Raw genomic sequence first — 19,591 nt, forward strand, 5'->3', positions numbered from 1 at the left:
AATCCGCGCCAATACAAATTAGATTGATTCGAGAGTCTGATCCAGTAATCGATGATACAAGTGTTACTTACTTGCGTCAAGTGCTCTGCCATTAACATACCACTCCACCCTCATCGTAGGATCGCCCACCGGTTCGATTCTGGCCTCGAAGTGAATTCGTCCACCTTCGATTTGATGAACGTCTCTTAACGGTATAATGAAACGTGGCGGCGGATAAATCTTATCTTCTTCAGAAGGCGGCAAGTAAGGCTTAGCACGCTCCACGTGTCTTAAATAAATCACTTCGGGGCCAGGCGCTGGTCTACAAATATTTATTCATGTCATTTTATTTTATCATAAACGAATCGCTAAAGAAAATGAGAGAATTTGAAGAAGAAAAAAATGAAAAATATCGATTAATCCGTTAATTTTTGGCGAACACTCGAAAAGTCTCTCACTCTGGTTCGATGACTTTCGTTGGTCGGGGTAAGTTCAGGCGTCTTGGTTCCGGGGCCGTTTCTTTTGGGGTCTCGACGAAGAGCCGCGCTCGTGTCGCGGTGGAACCGGCTACATTTTGAGCGGTGCACTGATACCAGGCTGCATCTGAGAATTTGGCACATGGAATATCCAAGGTCGAAGCTCCGCTACCGTCGCTCGATATACGTATTTCGGGGCCAAGCGTTATCGGTACACCGTCCTGTCAAAAGTCGTCGGTGTCAGAGAAATTTCTGATTGATACAACAGATAGAAAATATTACCTTTTGCCACGTGATACGTGGAATCGGCGTGCCAACTGCGCGTGCCATAAAGATAACGGGTTCTCCTTCCTTCACGCTCGTTGTGACAAAACGTTCTACAAATTTCGGCGCGATCACTTGTTCCTTCTCTATAACGCTCAAATTGCACTGACAAGAGGTTTCGCCAGCTTTATTCCTAGCAACGCATGTTACTATGCCGGCGTCGGCACGACTCACATTTGTAATCATCAATGAATTGTTACCGGATTCGTTTACGAGGATTTTATGAGTCATATCATTGGCAACTTGTTGACCATTAATATACCAAGTAACTTCGGGATACGGACGACCAGTTACGCGACAGTCAAATCTGAAAATAAAATATCTCGAATTCATCGAAGACTATATTTAACTAAAAAAAAAATAAATAAATAAAAAGATAAAACGCCGAAACATACCGCGTCATTTTGCCTTCGGTAGCTTCTCTGTCCGTGATGGTGCGAACAAAATTCGGCGGCAGAACCTTGCCAGAGTCAGTAGACTCGGTGGTCGATTCCGTTTGTTGAGTCTTAATGAATTCCCTTTGGTGCGCTTGATACGGAACTTGATCTACTTGATCGCTGGACTCAATTGCGAGGTAAGCGGAGCTAACGGTGCAGCCTTGAGGATTTTCGGACAATAATGTATAATGACCGCTGTCTTCCGACAGGGCGCCTCGGATTCGTAAGGTAGCCTGCTGATTCGAATAACTCGTCTCCACGCGTTGGGTATCTCGGATTCTCTGTCCGTTCTTGAACCATGTTAACTGCGGCAACGTGAGCGTGATTTAACGTTACATTAATTAATAATTCATACACAATTAGATGTTCTATTTATAGAAACGCTTTCCTTCACTTTCGAGAGACTAGATATTATATATAATGGAATAAAAAATATATATATTTTGTTTATAAAATAGATACCGGAGATAGAAATAATTATAAAATTCAATTGTAATAAATGTGAAATTAAATGTAATACGCGCTCTTTCGATACGACTTAAACTCACTCTTGGTTTAGGATTGCCAGTTATTTTTGCGGTGAAGACGGCATCCGTTCCTTCGACGAGTTTCGAGTTTCTCGGTTTCTGAGTGATTTGCGGAGGGGCAATCGGTCCTAAGGTACGATCGACTGTTGTAGAAATTTGCGAATCGGATTCACTCACGAAACGGCGAGTGATCGATTCGCGAAACTCCGATTCGCGCAATAATCTGTATTCGAAGGTATCAACCTGCACATTCGAGAAATACGAAGAGTTATTTTAATTCGTCATTATCCCATTCATAGTAACGTGCATCAAATTATAATACCTTAAAATCTTCGATGCTCGTAGTTGTGCCATTGATGTAATTTCGTTTATCTATCGTTTGTTGATAACGTTGTTGGAAGACCTGACTGCCGGTCTGCAATTTTTGTTCGCTCGACTGAATGCTTTGCGTAAATTCCTTCTTATAACTATCCGTCAGCTGTTGCGCTGGAGGACCAAATCCTTCTGGTTGTATGTAAACTGAGCAAATCGCTTCGCCTAAAGAATGAAGAAAACGATAAGTTTTATTTTAATCTTGGTTTATTCTATCAAAATGCTCAGAGAGAAAAAGGGAGAAAAATATATAACTTAAAATTTAATTTTCTAGCAGAAGAAACCCTCACCATATTGATTCTTTGCACTACACGTGTACTCGCCCTCGTCCCCTGGACCAATCTGATTAATTTGAAGTGTGACAATTCCAGTATATTCGTCATAGGACATTCGAATCTTTCGTGATTCTAGCAACAGTATTCCTTTATGCGTCCAAGAAACTGTTGGTTTTGGATTTCCTCGGACGCAACCTTCAAAGATTGCGTTGCCGCCCTGCGCGAATCTCGCATTTTTAAAGATTCGTTCAAAAATCGGCGGTGATGGATCACCAGGTTTGCCGGTAAATCTATATTAAAGAGATTACATTAAAATAACAATTATATTTCTTCTGAGAATACTATAATCGCAAAGTACAAAGTATATCGCGAGACTTACACTGGTACCGTTGGCGTCGTTTGCATTACGATCTCCCCTTGAACTACGAAAAAAAATAAAAATTAATTCAATTTTAAATAAATAATACGAATTCTATTAAACATTGAAATAATAATTAAAATAAATTTGTGCAAAATTGCGTGTGTATTTGTGATTCAATTTTTTTTTAGATCGCAGTACTATAGACTCTTTAGTGTATTTTCGTAATGGTCCGTTTTCGAGCTAATGAATAAATTGGTTTAAATTTACGGTGCGTCCTGATGTAGACATAACTTAATGAAAAAGTTCGGCATCGTCATCGCGCGTAACGGCGACAGGAAAAAAAACGGCGTCAACGGTTCGTTTCCTCGATTCGTTCCACCCTAATTGGAAAGTACGACAGAACAATTACACACGAAGAACGAAGATGTGTGTGTGTATACGCATAAAATGCTAATATGTAAAACGATTTAAATACGACAGTATCATTTAATAAAGTGTACACAGTTTCGCTTAATAAATGAGCGAATTTTAAAAGATAATCAACAGTTAAATAATAATTTTTTTGAATAACAAAAAAATATAAAAACAAAATTAAATTCATGATATAATAAAAATGTATAATAAAAAATAAATTTTAATAATTACATTAAATATTTTACTCTAAATAATTTACACCTCTACAAACCATTTGCAGAGATCATCTCTGAAACAAAATTTAATTACACATGTATATGTGTGTAGAATCTTCTTAACTGACGTTTAAATTTAATTAATTTATTAGGCTAATGAATTAATAGCTTTATAATTAAAATTCATCGTTCTTTGCTATGTGCGCAGCTACGCATCATTCGCTCCGCGATCCGCGGAAGCTGCGAAGGGGCCGCGAAGGGGGTGAGACGTCAGGTAACGCACACTCTAACGCTACGAACACAAGATCGTATTTTTGCATTCGGATGGGGATCACGTTACCGTGAGCCATTTTAGGCACAACTATCTTTGCTCGACGCCGAGCGCCGCGACGCGCCGCGTCGCAACGCATGTACCCGGACCAATCTCGTTTCCCGTTACGCAAACGCAGTCACTGACCAAAATAAAATCCGAATCTAATGCTCTCCCTCTCTCCTCTTCTTCATCTCGCACGTCTGCATATATTTCGCGCGAGCGTTAATATGTTATTTTATATATCATCTGTGTATCGAAATTTCGAACTTGAAACAACTATTTCCTCTCTCTTCCTCTTCTTATTAGTTTTTTTTACTCCTCTCCTTCGTTCCCCATTTTCTTTTTGATGGATTGTCAGTTTTGTTATTCGTCACAGTTCGAACTGATGACGCTGACACGCGATCAGCTGTTCTGGATGAAGTGTCCAAGTTTCACAAAACTGGCGAATATTATAGAAAAATTAACCGATTTTTGCAGAATCTTTTGCATAATTAAATGAACAGATGCGAGAAGAGATCATCATACGATATTTAGTCAATTTAATTCATAATTTTTTTAAATTCATAAATACATAATTTGTTTTCATTGATCAAAGTGCGAAGCAATATATTTGTATCACGTAGCAGTATCACTTGTGCAAATATTTTTTTAATGAAGTTTTCCTACACGTAAATATATTTAATCTTTCTTTGTAAATGAAGAAAGGTAGTTTAACGCTACTAGCGTAACGGAGTCGCTTACTGTACTTCATTGTCTTTTAGTTTTACGCACGTTGAAATATAACCCTATACGTTTCGATGCACATCGATGCAAGCAAGATTCATAAATTTGTCAGCATTTATGTCATTTGGCAGCCAACAACATCAACGCATCCATTTTCTCTATTCTTTAACGTATAACGCAGTTGGCAAATGTATTCCACCTTCGATAATGGAGATCTAAATTTGTAATCGCTATCTTGTATATATTAAAAAATTCATTCGTAAAATGGAATATGCACAAAAACGTAGTTGTTTAGATTTCTGTAAGAAATCTCCAGAATTGAAATTTTCTATGTGAAATTTTCTATGTCATTTATATTCTATTTATTGCAAAAGGTTGAAGCCGTTAATAAATTGGATAAATATCGAGAAAATAAGCATGTAAAAAGAACATTATTAGATGGATATAATTCTTGATTCCCTTTCTTTTTTATCACATAACAAGCACATAATGATCAAGCAATTGAATGGTCTTTTTATCTTGATCTCTTTCGAAAATTTGGCATTGCGCCTATCTTGCAATGAATTAAACAAACGCAAACAAGATCATAATAAATGTGTCTTTGAATAAAATTTTACAATTACCTTTGGAGATTTTCCAATACATTGCATTCATTAATATAATACTATCTGTGATTCTTAATTCCAAAATAATTTTTGATTAATAGAATTTTTATATTAATAAATTTTAACAGATATCGATATAAAAATTATAAATATATAAAAATAAAATTATAAATTTTATATTATTTATATTATTTCTTTTCAATAATTAAGCATATATTATATGTTTGAAATATAACAAGATTAACCTTGGTTATATCAGGCTAAATATAGAAGCTCTGCTCCTTTTGATTGCCTTCGAAATAATAACGAAATATTTTTCATTCATTAGAATTAGAGGGTTACTCCGAAATGAATTTTGTTAATGGAAGAAAATTGTAGGAATTGTGCTCTCAAGACATATGTTTTCTCTTGATGGAGGTCGCGTAATGCAACGTCACCCTTCTTCGGGGGTGCGTGAAAGAATTTTATGAGACGGTCACACGTCGAAGTGCGCGGAGAACTATCTTTAGAGCTCTCGCACGGACGGTGCTCCTTGCTCGGAAATAGAATACGAGAGTATACGTTGATGGGATATTCGCCAGAACATGTATATCAAAATTTCATCGTTTATTTCTCGATAAAAAAATTTAAACAAAATTAATCGCGAAAATATATGCAGCTAATCTGCGAATGAGAATTTTTGCGAGTCTAAAAATTGCGATATAAAACGTAATTTAATATAAATAAATTCATGTGGCATCTTTTATAACGTGTTTCTTTCTCGAGCACTTCTTGTTCGACAGATTGTTCGAGAGTACGATCTCTGAATTTTTCACACGTTATTGCAACTGACCTCTCTGCTGACTGGTGATCTGTTGCCGCGTGATTTGTCTTTCCGTCCGTTGCTGCATGTATTGCTGTTGTTGTTCCTGCTGGATAATTTGTTGTTGCTGTTGCAGCTTTTGCTGTTCTTGAGACTGTTGTCGCTTCATCTTGGATCGAGAAATTCGATAAAGTTAAGAGTCGTTCGAACGGCAGAATCGTGGTTTGATGAACTGCTAACTAGATACTCTTGGAAAATCTTTTTGTTTAATGTATATTTCTCTCTTTTTTTCAAAACGTCGCGTTTTGTCACTCGTCGAGATTTAAACGAACAAACTCTCGACGCACAACAACGGGTTGGAGCAAATCACTCGCACTTATCCCCGTTTTGCTCCGCAATGCGCGCAGTGTTCTGCTGGTAGCCGCGGCTCAGTTCAATCAGTCGGCAGAAATCAAGTCATCGTCAAAAGTCTTGTCCCCGTGATTCTTTAAACCAAGACGTCGGTCGAATGCGAATTGAACGGGTTACGAGTTGACGCTTGGCTAAAGCGCAAGGAGATGGGGAGGGTGTTACATGGTTTAGGGTGGGGACGTCCGAGGATTCTGTCGAGGAGGAACAAGAGAAATATAGCATATGAGCTAGAGTTAGCTTGACATATTGCAAAAGATTTCAACAATTTTTATGCATCATAATGTTTAAGAATACAAATGAGTAAAGGAGTACCAATATGCAATATGTCATAGGAATATGTGACAAGAGACACATGACAGATATATTTTTATTGCAGAAATGGCGACATTTTTGCGATGACGATTGGCTCGCCCTAACGAAATATTAAATATAAGATCCAAACGTTAGCTCGCGCTATAGATGCATTTTATAAAGAATCCGTTTGTACATCGCCGATTGGAGAGGAGCGGTAAAAGTCTCACGCAGCGTTCTCGCGCTCACTGACAGCCGCCCACGCATCTGCACATTATTGCCCCCTCCGTGCTTACATCTCTCTTTCGTCGTTCCTCTCCGTGAAGCCCGAGCACTTCTTAAGTCTGAATGCGCACTCATATGTGCATTTCTTTCCTTGCTCCTCTCTTTTCTCTCTCTTCGCGTGTCTTTATCGCTTCTTGTCTTTGTCGAATCTTTATCTATAAATATTCAGATTTTTTTAACAATGTATGCGTTGGCCTACGATTTTCCCTTCTTTTCTCTCTCTTTCTCCCGACTCTCCTTCTCTCTCTCTCTCTCTCTCTTTTTAGTCTTATAATCAATCTGTTCAGTCTCTTTTTTTCATGTAAAATTTGATAATAGAAGATATATATTTTCCTTATTTTTGCGTAGGCTCGACCAAGTTTAGCCGCGCGAGCAACCCTTGATCGCGACTCTGAGAATGCATCACCCAGCCACTAGGAATCACAATCTAAATGCGTATGCACGCCTATCAGTGAGCCTAACAACGCGGGGGATTGTCTCGTAATACGTAAATAACGACTAGCGTTTTTAAGACACTTTTAACACCGCTCGAGAAACAATATAAGGAGCATCTTTTACTACCAAAATTTGATCGAGATCTATTTTTCGTAAATGTACAGTTTAGTAGATTTTTTTAAAAAGAGATATTATTCTCTCTTTCTTTCCAAATAATCCTAGTCTCTCGTATAAGCATAAGCAATAGAAATGATCCTGCCTAACCAATTAACGTTTTGACGAATCGGAGCGAAACGCGCACCGATAACTAAATTTACTGTCCGGTGCACTCGAGCAACTCATACCCATCTTAACGATACTCATCTTTTCATGTAATATATACCTCGCATCGCAATTAATCTACATCAGCTTTCTGTATCGTCAGTATCGGTAAAAAGCGAATGTTAACGGTCACGATGCGTGCAACGAAGGAAGTACCTTCGCGCCAGAAACATCCGTTCAGTACGATCATCACATCAAGAAGGTGGGTCACGCGTGAATCACCACGTTTCGTCCAAGATGCCGCATAGCGACGCATCTATTTTGAGATTCTGTGAAATAATCTCGGTCGCGATGACGAGAAGTCTTTACGCTACTCTATGATTCAAGTACCGACGAATATTTCGGGATCGTTAAAAGCAGTGCGATCTTTATTTACTTCATAGACTTGTTATACTCTATTTTGATCGAGCATAGTCAACGAAATTGTCATTAAAAGCCGACGCGATTCAAGTACTTACCATTTTCCACATTGTGCTCTCCATCACGATTATACAAAGGCAGCTTGATATCCAAACGTAAATCATCGATGTCAAGTTTGTCCTTCGTACAGATGATATCTAATTCATGCCCAATGTAATTTCTCCCCTTTATTGTATTGAAATCTCTCGTCACATTCTCGCGATTGTTTCCTTCTATGAAACTGTTACATAATTTAACGATAGTTTGATAATGAATGGTATTGAATTTAACAGATTATATTAAGTGATCGATGCAACTACCTGTAATCTGCAGTGAATCCGAAATCATAAAAAGACTCGTACGGTTGTTCACAATTTGTAGTGGACGTTACGTCTTTATCTTGCGACAGGAATAAATCTTTTAAAGCTACATATTTTGGTGTATCCTGCGGAAATCGTTCGATTATGCTTTCCTTTGGATCACGATAAACGCCGTATATTGATGACGTTGCGCCTGTAAAAGTAGCGATACTACTTGGAAAAATATAACGATTATCGTTATACAGTTACGTAACCGAATCATAAAGAAAAATAGATTAGCGTTCTCTTTTTCTCTCCCAACATATATAAGATCGCTTGTTTTTCTTCCGTATATTTTTGGATCATCGACTCACATTTTCCTCCACATTCCTCGAGATTATTTTACCATCTATTTTCATACCAGATCATCCGTTTTTCATGCAAGAGATGAATCAAGTTTTATAATTTCTAAAAAATTCTCACAATATACGAAACTCAATCGTTTATGTGTTGGAAATGATGTAAAGTTTTAGTAGTTCTCTGGTTTTAATGAAAAAATAATGTTTAACTTTGAACGATGAAGATGTTTCAAATTACAAAAATACTATCTAAAAAAATTACAATTGGCAATATATGTAGAGTTTAAATTAGGTAAATTAAAGAACAGTACAATAAAAAAAAAGAAAATTATAAAATTTTTTTTCAAGAACGTATATATGCAGTTTTTTTTATGATCTTATAAAATTGTTCCTGTATATACATATTACATATATGTATATGCACGTTCTTGCATGTTACCTGCATGTATATATAAATACAAAATGTTTCAGAATAGGACGAATTTTAGCGGTAGATCTCGCCAGAAAATCAATTTTTTTAAAAGAAATTCATGATCTTCGACGTTTTCAGTTTTAAGGAACTATAAGTTCATGTTCGAATTATTTATGATAGGCAATCGCGCGACAACATGGCGTGTGTGATGTGCAAACACGCAAGTCGCGCGACAACTAGTATTATCAGATGTACTTGTATAATTAAAAGACATGAGAGATTAGCTATAATGCTATTGACATATGAAAGAGAATTTTCTTCAATAAAAAAATAATTAAAAAATATTTTCATAATTTTTACAATTAATATAAATCATTAGACGCTTTTAAATTTCCGTTCACCAATAATGCTGCCACATCACAATGTTTTACGAAATGTTAAAAAGGAAACAGTTACGAAGACAGAACAGAAAAGGAAGATGGAACATAGGCAAAAATATGAAATAATTCATTACCCATAAACCATAGCCAAGTTTATATTGTAGAGAAAGCAGACTTCTTTTTTATTTACATAGTATATAAGTACCCATGTCACCATGTGTATGAACAGTAGTATTAATAAGTAACAGAGTTAACTCCTTGCGAAATGCGAAATGCGAAATGTTAAAATGTCTTATTTTGAAAGTGTCTTCGACTATCGATTAAATTATTGACGATTAATCGCTGACGACTTAATTAATTTATAGAATGTTACACTTTTATATTCTTCAATAAATACTATTTTTTGTGACTATTGTCGATTGTACTCCTAAATGCAATTATAATATGAATTATATATTTGCTGTCAATTATTTATCGACGCAAGGAGTTAACAATATATTGATTTAGAATATAGCCGTATATGCCCCATAATAAATTCCCATATTTCATCTAGCTGTAGAACATTAACTTCTCGTGTTTTAAGCACAGACAATTAATATGGAAATGTGTAAAACTATAAAGTAAGAAGCCGTTTAGGATGATCGGATACTCCTATTACATATTTATCATTTATATATATTTAGTGCTCTCTTATAAATAAACAATATATTCTTATTATTTTGTTTTTAAATAGTTTGACTAGTTTCAACAGAATATATATGTATATCACGATGCATATAAGTAGAGAGTGATTTAAAATATTAATCTTTGAATTAAAATAAACTTCTTTTTTTATCTTCTAATTTATCAAACGTTTTATTTTCAATTACTAGTTTCGACAAAGCTAACTTGGAAAAAGGAGTATCGTGATTCTAGTCTGTAACAACGCTGGCAAGAAACAATCAATGTATGTTTAAAAAGAAAAATCGAAAATATAATGTTTTAATTAAAGGAAAGAGTAGAGATAACAGAAGTAAGACATAAACAAGAAACAAATGTAGATATACAGATATGCGAGGAATCAAAAGCTTTACTTAACTTGTCCAATGGCATGATATTGTTCAATGAAACATTTTTTCTTAGCTTCATAATTTTTATTTTTTCTCATTTTGATTTATTTATTATTGATTCGCTTCAGTTTAATTGACTAGTTTCTGTCATAAGTCATAACATTAGTTTGTACGTATATACAACTATATAAAAACGAAACAATTATGCGCATTGAGACAAAGCTAGGTTGCTTTTCTGTCCTGTGTATTCTATAACACCACTTATTCGTATTTTTTTGTATCGCAATAAATCATTGTCCATCTCCAAGAAGAAGCAAGCTAGAAAAAGCGCTTTGAATTATAATATTCGCTTATATTCGAGAGTGTGAAGGATTTTTTTTCGCATAAAGGAAATATCCCGAGCATTGTATAGCGTTATTTCCTTCACCATATATATATATTAACCTGCGAACTGGATAGATAATAATTAAATATAGTACAATGCACAAATCCGAAATCAACACAGACTGAAGTTAAGAACTGATTTTTCCACCACCTTTGCGTTTATCCCGTTCGATTTCGCGCGGATCTTTCCTAATCTTTACGAAATAAGGGCATACATAGATCGTCTATTACCTGGCACCTCTAAATGGGCAGAAGTTATGGTGGAACCTAGACTGTTTGTTGCCGTGCACGCATAAGTTCCAGCATCCTCTATGTGAAACAAAATATATATATAAAATTATATATAGCATAATTATCTTATAAAAATATATAATTTTTATTTATATAATGTTTTTCTTTTATTTCTATATTCATATAACAATTTTATTTCAATAAAAATCAATAAATTGACTTTAATGGCTATTAAAAAATTATGAAAGAAAGATAAGTAATATAATCACGAAATATAATCACTCTTATATCGTACCGGGAGAAGCTCTTATTACGGTAAGACGGCAAACGCCATTTCTATATTGGATGTCATGGCTCGCAGAATTTTCAACGATTCTACAATCCTTTGACCAAAGAATATTAGGCTGCGGTTCAGCCTGAACGATACACTCAAATCTAGCTGATTGTCCACTCACTACCGCGATATCCTTCAGTGGCTACAATAAAATTATAAGTTCTTTTTCAATGTTAATCAAAAAATTATTTATAATTAGCAAAAAGCTGTTAATATTACCGTGATGAATATAGGAGCCTTTTTCGGTAATATGTCGAGGTAAGGCTGAATTACTTCTTTGGTCGATACGCCGTTGCTGGTCGGCCACGGTGAACCTACGATGTTTGATGAAAAATTTAATGAAAAAAATATTATACAACAGTAACAAACAATATATGACAATTATTTATTTAGCGATTTAGAGCAATGTGATTTGTATAGAATCCAGAATTCGTACAGAATACGAGTAGCCAATTGTTAGAGACTAAAAACATGATTGATTAACATGCACGGAAATAAGCGTCTGGCTTGTAATCGATGTTAAATAAGTCTCCATCTCTTCGTACGTGCAACTATCACATTTCCTAAATTGCATTTTGCGATACAGTAAATGTAAGGGAATCTCGAGAAGAATCCGAGTGCAATCAGAAAAGCAAGAGCATAAGAGTTTCGTTGAAAATTATGATAGAAGTTATCGCAATCCAGCATCAGCGAGAGAAATTCTCAATAGATAGAGAAAGAAACGAACGATCGAAGCGAGATGAAAAGTGCTGGAAACAATTAATAAAGGCAACAATACATATTTTCGCGATAGCAGGCTTATACCTGCAGAATCCACATTGCTAGGTGGTCCAGTAGCGCTACTATGTCTTGGAGATAGACTCGGCAAACTTGGACTAAGAGAAACCGGGCTAGGCGTAATGCGATCCCATTTTGACGGTGACACGGAGCTAGGTATGATGAGACTTGGAGGAGCCATCATCGAGCTTTCCATCCCCGATTGCTTTTTACTGAGATGCTTCGTGTCTTCTGCTTCGGAAAACTCGCTTTCCGACGTCGGCTCCCACTTGACAGTCTTCGAGCTACCGAATTGATTTCCTGGCTTGCTCTGGCGATTCGAGAAGGTGCCCTTCTTCGCGAAACCATTCGATTTCTTTTCGGTAAATTCGTGGACTATAGGTACTTCTATGTCGCTGGCGCGTCTCTGTCCTTGAATGCTCTTCTGACTACTTTGAACCGTCTTCTTACCCTCGCCGGGCAAAATGATACCGAATTCATAACCAAAGTCATACTTGAAATATATGAGTCCAGTGTCCGGATCGATTTGTTTTGTTCCTGTTTGCGCGAATAAGCATTAAATGCTTATATTACCTCAAATATAATATATTTATAAACTTATTCATGCAATATGCGCGCAATTAGATCGCAAATGGAATGTTTTGCTATGTTTCAAAATTATGTATTTGTGTGTGTATGTTATAATTTTACATCAACTGCATATAACGTAAACGCAATTTTAAAAAATTATATACATCTGCTTTTTAAATAAAAATAAGGTAATATTGTTATATTACCATGTTCGGAGACTCGCGACTCTTCTCTATAAGTTCTCGGCTCGTCCCTATCCGTCGTCCTTGAGTCGACAGGATGCTTCAAAATCGGTTTGCTCTGCCTCAAGTCCGACTGGATATCACTTACGAATTTCTCGGTTTTCGATTTGAAGCTGCTCGTCATATCACTCATATGACGTGACGCGATGTCTGCGAACGTTTTAGAGCTTTGCATTACGGGAAAGGATAAGATTTACCCACTTTTCGCATATATAAAAAGAGAAATTGTAAATCTGATAGAATAAAAAGTAACATAACATGTAAAAAGAAGATATTACAAAAAGAAAGAGAACTAAAAATCGGCCAAATAAAGAGTAATTAAAGCCAAATAAAAATGTAAAGTAATAATTGTGAGAATTTATGTGTAATTATCCACTATTGTCGAGAATCAAAAATATACTTTCTACCATCTGCGCTTCTACGATTGTTTATCTGAAAGCATTACGTGACATATTATTATTTTTCTTACGATCCGCAGCTTCTTTCACGTCGCTCCTCGAAATAAATCCGTATTCGGGTGGCGAACCGGGCTGCAGAATGCTGTCGCTCTTTCCGGAAGCTGTTCGTTGCTGCTGGTATCTCTGATGGCCGATGGTTCCGTCTATGTCCTCTCTGCGGATCAACGATGTTGTTGGAGGACCAGTGTCAAACTCCATCGGCGACACGACGTGTGTCTGCCTAACTGGAGTGCTTGATGATCTTGGGCTCTTTGCCGCGGGAGGTTGAACCCTTCGGTAATACAGCTCCTCCGTGTCGCTGTCAGCCGGGGTCCACTTTGGTCGAATTCTGCCCGAATCTACGTCGCTCTCGTAATCGGACTCGCGAAATTGTCCTTGGACAAATTTTTTCGGTACGGGCACGCGATAATGGGGTTGCTGTTTTTGGACCGGCGAGGTGTCGCCGAACTTGATGACGCGGCTCGTTTGCTCGACAGTGACGACTCTCCTGGCAGTCTCCGTTGACTCGTCCATCCTCATTGTCTTCTTGGTTTCCGTGCCCACCGCGTTTGTAAACGGCACGCCCGCACGCGCCTCGTAAAATGTTTGTTGTTGCGGTTGTTGCGGTGGCGCATACGCGATTTCCGGCGGAGAGCCGGGTAAGAGAACTGTCTTCGGCTTTGTCGATGCTACCGTATGATACTTGCTCGGCTTCGCTGGCTTTCCTATGTGGAAAAGTTTGTCCGAAAATTCGAAACGAAATCCGACAATTTGTTGAGAAAAGAGCGTAACGAGAAGAGATAGCACATCTAAGAAGAGCATATTTATATACTAAACTAGTAGAGTAGAGCAGCGTCCGGTTTCACAGATCTCGTTAGGACCGAGCAGTCAAAACTCGACGAGTTTCGAGTTCAATATTGTATTGAATAAATATTATTACGTCCATCAATTAGATATCGATGACATCTGATGGGAATTTTGTCGACCTCACGATGATGAAACCGGTTATAAAGCAAGAATAGAATAGGAAGCAAATTTATTTACGCAGAAATAAATGCGATGATTAAAAGAAAGATGAAAGTTCAATAATTGTTTTACAAAAAAACATTGAAGAAAAGCGAAAGAAAAACATGCAAATAAGAAAAGATAAAAAAACTTGTGTCTTGGGATATAAAGCTTGCTTGAGAGGACTATACATTATTAGCTGGAAAATAAAGCAAAAGTTTTTGTAAATTAACTATCAGTTACTTTCTACTAAAAAGTGCACAAAATTAATAATACAATTGAGATTAAACGGCGGTTATGTATACGTGCACTCGTAAACTCGTAAACTCACTTTTCTATATTATTAATTTTATAACGAAATATATATATATAATTTTTGTCACGATATAAATAAACTCTATAAAAATCAATATATTAAATTACAGTTTTAAAAAAATTAATGTAATAAAATAATGTAAATATAAAAACTTACAAGTACAAAACTTATAAGTACAAAAATTTTGCAGTACTAGACATTCCAGCTCAAGCATTCAGTTTAATAAGAAATAGTAGTGTAGTACCTGAATCAGTGACAAATTTTGTAGAGCTGCTCAAGCGACACGGCGGTGTTATGCGATCGTAGTCGCTTTCATAGTCGCTCTCACGGAAATCACCCTTCACAAACTTCGAAGGACTCGGAGAGATTGACAGAATCTTTTCCACTGCTTCCAATTTTTTGTGTGACTGATCGATGGAAGGTCCCGTTTCCTGTTAAATATTATTTATTATTTTATTAAATGTTTCAGTAAATTTCCGATTTAATTTCTGTACGTAATGCTACAAAAAACATTAAACAGCATACACAGTTTTTATTGACACATTCCGATTGTTAATGCGCACACATATTAAAATCTACGGCTACAAAAATATTTCACCACGCTTTATCGCTCTATTTATTGTGTTTTAATTTTCTAAGCAAGCATAAAAAGAAACAACATTCGAAGTGACACACGCATCTCGAAAAGCTCGAACCTTCAGGGATTCGAATCTGCGTAAACCGCTGCTAGTCGTCGAGGAATAACTCTTCTCGCTGTGTTGTTGTTGTTGAACAACTTTGGGAGGCGTCGGTGTACAAACAGGTGACGAAACGAAAGAAGACTCTTCTTTTCGTAAGTGATCAGTTTCGTAACTGTGGCTTTCGAAGGACTTCATTCTGCTTTCCGTGCACGTAGTACGGCTCTCTGTGTGAATCGTCGAAGAGACATCGCGTTTACCAAAAGATTTCTGCGTCGTGGTTGTCGTAGATGAAGCTTTCTGCTGAAACGGCTCGTCTGTGTCCGCCATGTAACCGCTTTCCTGTTGAAAAACTTTCGTCTTGAACTTCGGAGATTCCGGTTTCTTGGCGGAAGGAGATTTCGGGGCGGTACTCTTTATAGTCGGTTGCACGTAAATCGGTGGAGAACCGGGTTTCAAGGGAGTCGAACTTTGCTGCTGCTGCTTGGATTCTCTTTCGTGCCGTTTAAACGTCGTCTTTCTGATCGCCTTTTCGGAAGATTCTGCAGTAACGAGTGTACTGGACGGCCCTGTAAAGAACGCGGGGGTCTCGAACTTGGAGGGCGGAAGTGGCTCGGGTTCGGTGGATCTCGGTCTCGTCGATTGTTTCGAAACAGGTGCCTTGACCCTCCGATAATGCGGCTCTTCATTGTCGCTCTCGTATGGTCTCCACTTCGCTTTCGGACGACTTTCGAAATCGGACTCGTAATCGCTCTCGTGACTAAACGAACTCTTGACGAACTTCGCCGGAACCGGCGTCGAGGCCTTGACGGGCTTCTTGGCCGGAAGAGGCGGCGGTGTGATACGCGCATCTTTCGGTGGGAGTGCAGGTGGTTCTTCCCTCTTCTCTATCTTATGCTCCAATGTAGTTTCCTCTTTTGCAGCGAATGGCGGAATATATCCAACTTCCGGAGGTGATCCTGGTTTGAGGATGATCGAATCGACTTCCGTTTCTATAAGATCGTGACGCGATGTCACGACTGGCTCAATCTTCTTTACTAAACTCGGTGCTTTTAACTCTTTGTCCCCTGTCAAGCGTTTTGAGCTAAATTCTTCAAATTTCTGTATCTTTTCCGCTTTTTCTACATTGCACTCACTCATGTATTTTTCGAACAGAGCCTTCTCTTGTGCAGTATTCACAGTATGATCGACTTTAATCGTCTCGGCGTTATAGATTATCGGACCAAGTTTTGACGTAGGCAAAGATCCTTCCACTATCTTTTCCGTAAATTCTTCTTTGCTAGACCACGAACGTTTCTCCACATTGGCGGATGATTCCGTGCTAATCTTTTTTATTCCACCTTGCGGTGTCTCCTCGATCTTCTGCGAAAATTCTCTCGAGGAGCTCTTATATTCGTCGACGGGAATATTCCATTCGCGTTTCTGAGAGGATTCGACCTGAGGTGGCCACGATTTTCTATTCGAATCTGCGTATTTTTTCGCCCAGGATTTTTCCATCGCTAGTGCGTCCGCGGATGGTTTTGGCGACGTTGCTCTCAGAACTTCTTGATGACTAGAGGCGGCCGAATGAGATCTGTATTCCGACAAGTCCGTAGATACATGCGATTTAGTTTCCACATCCGACGATGACGACCATGGCCTGATAGGAGAAGTACTTCTCAAAATAGATGTTGAGGACACAGATGAGTATTTCGATGGTTCGATCTTTTCTTCCTTAAATTTACTTTCCTTCTTTTCATATGTCTCTCTCTTTATGCATGTTTCTTCGAACGCTTCTTTCTTTTCAAGTTCGAACGGTGGTGGTATCGTGAATATAGGTTCGGCAGGTTTGGCGGGTTCCGATATTTTTGGAGTAGACGGAGTAGTAGGAAAGATCTTCACGCCTCCAATGGGAGCATCTATTGGGGAAATCGTTTTGTCAAAAGACTCTTGCAGCTGCTTTGCCTTGACAAACACATCAGGGCGTTTTTTTTTTGCCTCCTCCGGCTTTGGCATGTAACATATCTCGGGAGGTGGTTCCGGCACCAGATTCAAACTTTTCATCATCGTTTTGAAACTTTCTGTTTGCTGTTGCGAGATGGACGAGTCGGAAATTATCCTTTCCTCCACAGTCATTTTTTTTACTTCCGTTGGTTTAGGACTCTCATATGGGAATTCGAATAACTTGTTTTCCACTCCGCGAGGTGATGATCCTTGTTCCAATTTAGCAAAAATATCCTGAACGGTCTTTTTTGTTACTTGAAATTCTGACGGTTTTGCTTCCGTCGATTTCTTTACCTCTTGAAACGTTGCCCGTTCATAATTTTGCATTAATTTTCCAACTTTAGCTTCTTGAGCTTGTCCCTCCTCTGTCAGCTTAATCATTTCTTTCGGCCCTTTCGGTATTGCCTCGCTTTCTTTCGTAATAGACTCGAAAAAGCTCAATGCATCTTTCTTTGCAATCGTAGACGTCTCTATGTTTTCATTCTCGATCGATGATTTATCTTCCGTTTTTATCAACGGCACCAACACGTCTTTCCTTTCATCAGCTTCCTTTATCGCGATTGTTTGCTCGGTTCGAGATTTGGATTCGATCGATGGAACTTTATGTTCCAGTTTCATATGAAACTTCTGTTCTGTTTTTGTTTCGGATTCGTGAGATTCGATTATAGACGAGATCATTTCCGATTTACTAGACTTTATCTCCGATCCGTCGATCTTTTGTACGGTGTCGATTGCGATCGATGTCGGTGTCGTAATTGGCTTGAATAATGAGCTCGGTTGAATCGCTGATGTCAAAATACCCGATGATATTTCTTCTTTCTTCCCCTCAGACTAAGCGCACACATATATTATAGTTTCATAAATATTTCTTAACGATTAAATACAATCGCTTTAGTATAGAACATTAAATTTTTATGTCCAGTTTTGTTTATATTATAGAAAATATTGTGAATTTGCTTTATGAAAAACATAATAAATTACCTGGACGCCACTTTTATCCTGGATATTTTCGTAGATGACAGTTTTATGCACCTCGACCATAGTATCGGGCTTAGGTTCGAAAACTGCAACATCAGCGATGCTCTGAGCTTCGCCACCGGCGTTTGTCGCACGTACCATGTATTTGCCGGCGTCTTCTTCTTTGACTATATAATGCAAATTTAATAATAAATTTCAAATATACAGAGCTATAAAATAGAAGAAGAATAACGAATAAAAAGCCAATTACATATCAACTTTGTATACCTTTGTCTATGAATAATGTGTAACAATTTCCTTGTTGAGCAATTCTCAGTTCTGGTGGTCGTTCATTGATCGGCACATCATTTTTATACCAACTGACCGTAGGTTCGGGTATACCGGTGATTTCTACTTCCATAATAACACGGTCGCCCTTTTTCGCTACTTGAGCCTTGATCCGTTTGCCGAAAACCGGGGGAAATATTGTTTCTAAATAACAATAAAGGATAAGTTATTTAACATTATGTTAAATTATTATCTTCCTCGGTAAATTTATGCATATATCACTTACTTTTAACAACGAGATCGGCCGTACTACTAGCATTTCCAACATCGTTGCTCACTGTGCAAGTATAACGTCCAGCATCTTTTACATTAACATTTTTTAGTTCCAATTTTACGTGATTGTGAGCGTAACTGATTTTCACATTATCCTTTGATGTCAATTCTTGACCATTCTTTGACCATAAAACCGTCGGTTGTGGAAAACCTGAAATAAACCGATAATAGTAATAATAAATAAAGAAAATTATTATAAGTGTATTGATAAAAATAGAATCGCAATTTTTAAATATAAATTTTACACAATTGCAATGTGTCACTTGTGTACTCACCATCTATGATGCCCTCGAAAACAATATCCTCTTCTTGGTCGACAATCATCCCTGTAATTGGCGAGATAAATCTAGGTGCTACCGGTTTTCTGGATGGCTTCTGAACTCGATTCGTTTTGATGTCACGTTTCACGCCGTCCGTCTCTTCAGATACGAGAACGGTTTTCTCTTGTCGCACCTCGCCAGGTCGATCCTGTATGATTTTTTCGTACTCCTCGACTTTGTGAGACTGTTAGAGATAATAGAGATAATTAATGAATGCTACACGATGTTTACTTCACGAATATTTGGCATGATAAGAGGAGGGGAAACAACTTT

The 19,591-nt window shown here is 37.6% G+C and overlaps 2 protein-coding genes across 13 annotated transcripts in view; both read right to left on the bottom strand.

Moving 5' to 3' along the window:
- Sls (sallimus) overlaps positions 1 to 6,351 on the bottom strand; it is an 85,924-nt gene extending 79,573 nt beyond the window's left edge. For 4 of the 6 annotated variants that reach the window (XM_083041502.1, XM_083041504.1, XM_083041501.1 and 1 more), the window contains exons 1-9: positions 5,854 to 6,350; positions 2,770 to 2,812; positions 2,406 to 2,680; positions 2,066 to 2,280; positions 1,765 to 1,986; positions 1,175 to 1,521; positions 738 to 1,086; positions 438 to 676; positions 72 to 301 (exon numbers count right to left, since the gene is read on the bottom strand). In XM_083041502.1, coding sequence (XP_082897628.1) covers positions 72 to 301; positions 438 to 676; positions 738 to 1,086; positions 1,175 to 1,521; positions 1,765 to 1,986; positions 2,066 to 2,280; positions 2,406 to 2,680; positions 2,770 to 2,812; positions 5,854 to 5,992 — 2,059 coding nt within the window. In that variant the 5' untranslated portion in view covers positions 5,993 to 6,350. Of the gene's footprint in view, positions 1 to 71; positions 302 to 437; positions 677 to 737; positions 1,087 to 1,174; positions 1,522 to 1,764; positions 1,987 to 2,065; positions 2,281 to 2,405; positions 2,681 to 2,769; positions 2,813 to 5,853 lie in introns of all 6 variants that reach the window. The other 2 variants (XM_083041505.1, XM_083041506.1) reach the window with 2 other exon arrangements.
- A 3,194-nt stretch (positions 6,352 to 9,545) lies between these two features.
- LOC145938110 (uncharacterized) overlaps positions 9,546 to 19,591 on the bottom strand; it is a 32,350-nt gene continuing 22,304 nt past the window's right edge. For 5 of the 7 annotated variants that reach the window (XM_083041508.1, XM_083041507.1, XM_083041509.1 and 2 more), the window contains 12 exons: positions 19,274 to 19,502; positions 18,952 to 19,149; positions 18,666 to 18,869; positions 18,402 to 18,565; positions 15,456 to 18,251; positions 15,005 to 15,191; positions 13,472 to 14,164; positions 12,967 to 13,152; positions 12,218 to 12,727; positions 11,633 to 11,727; positions 11,375 to 11,555; positions 9,546 to 11,157 (listed from right to left, as the gene is read on the bottom strand). In XM_083041508.1, the coding sequence (XP_082897634.1) occupies positions 11,045 to 11,157; positions 11,375 to 11,555; positions 11,633 to 11,727; positions 12,218 to 12,727; positions 12,967 to 13,152; positions 13,472 to 14,164; positions 15,005 to 15,191; positions 15,456 to 18,251; positions 18,402 to 18,565; positions 18,666 to 18,869; positions 18,952 to 19,149; positions 19,274 to 19,502 (5,556 nt within the window). In that variant the 3' untranslated portion in view covers positions 9,546 to 11,044. The remainder of the gene's footprint in view (positions 11,158 to 11,374; positions 11,556 to 11,632; positions 11,728 to 12,217; positions 12,728 to 12,966; positions 13,153 to 13,471; positions 14,165 to 15,004; positions 15,192 to 15,455; positions 18,252 to 18,401; positions 18,566 to 18,665; positions 18,870 to 18,951; positions 19,150 to 19,273; positions 19,503 to 19,591) is intronic. The other 2 variants (XM_083041514.1, XM_083041511.1) reach the window with 2 other exon arrangements.

The sequence above is a fragment of the Prenolepis imparis genome, unplaced genomic scaffold, assembly GCF_030444845.1.
Source record: "Prenolepis imparis isolate NDT839.2.m4 unplaced genomic scaffold, iyPreImpa1.0 SCAF_7, whole genome shotgun sequence".
Lineage (NCBI taxonomy): Eukaryota > Metazoa > Arthropoda > Insecta > Hymenoptera > Formicidae > Prenolepis > Prenolepis imparis.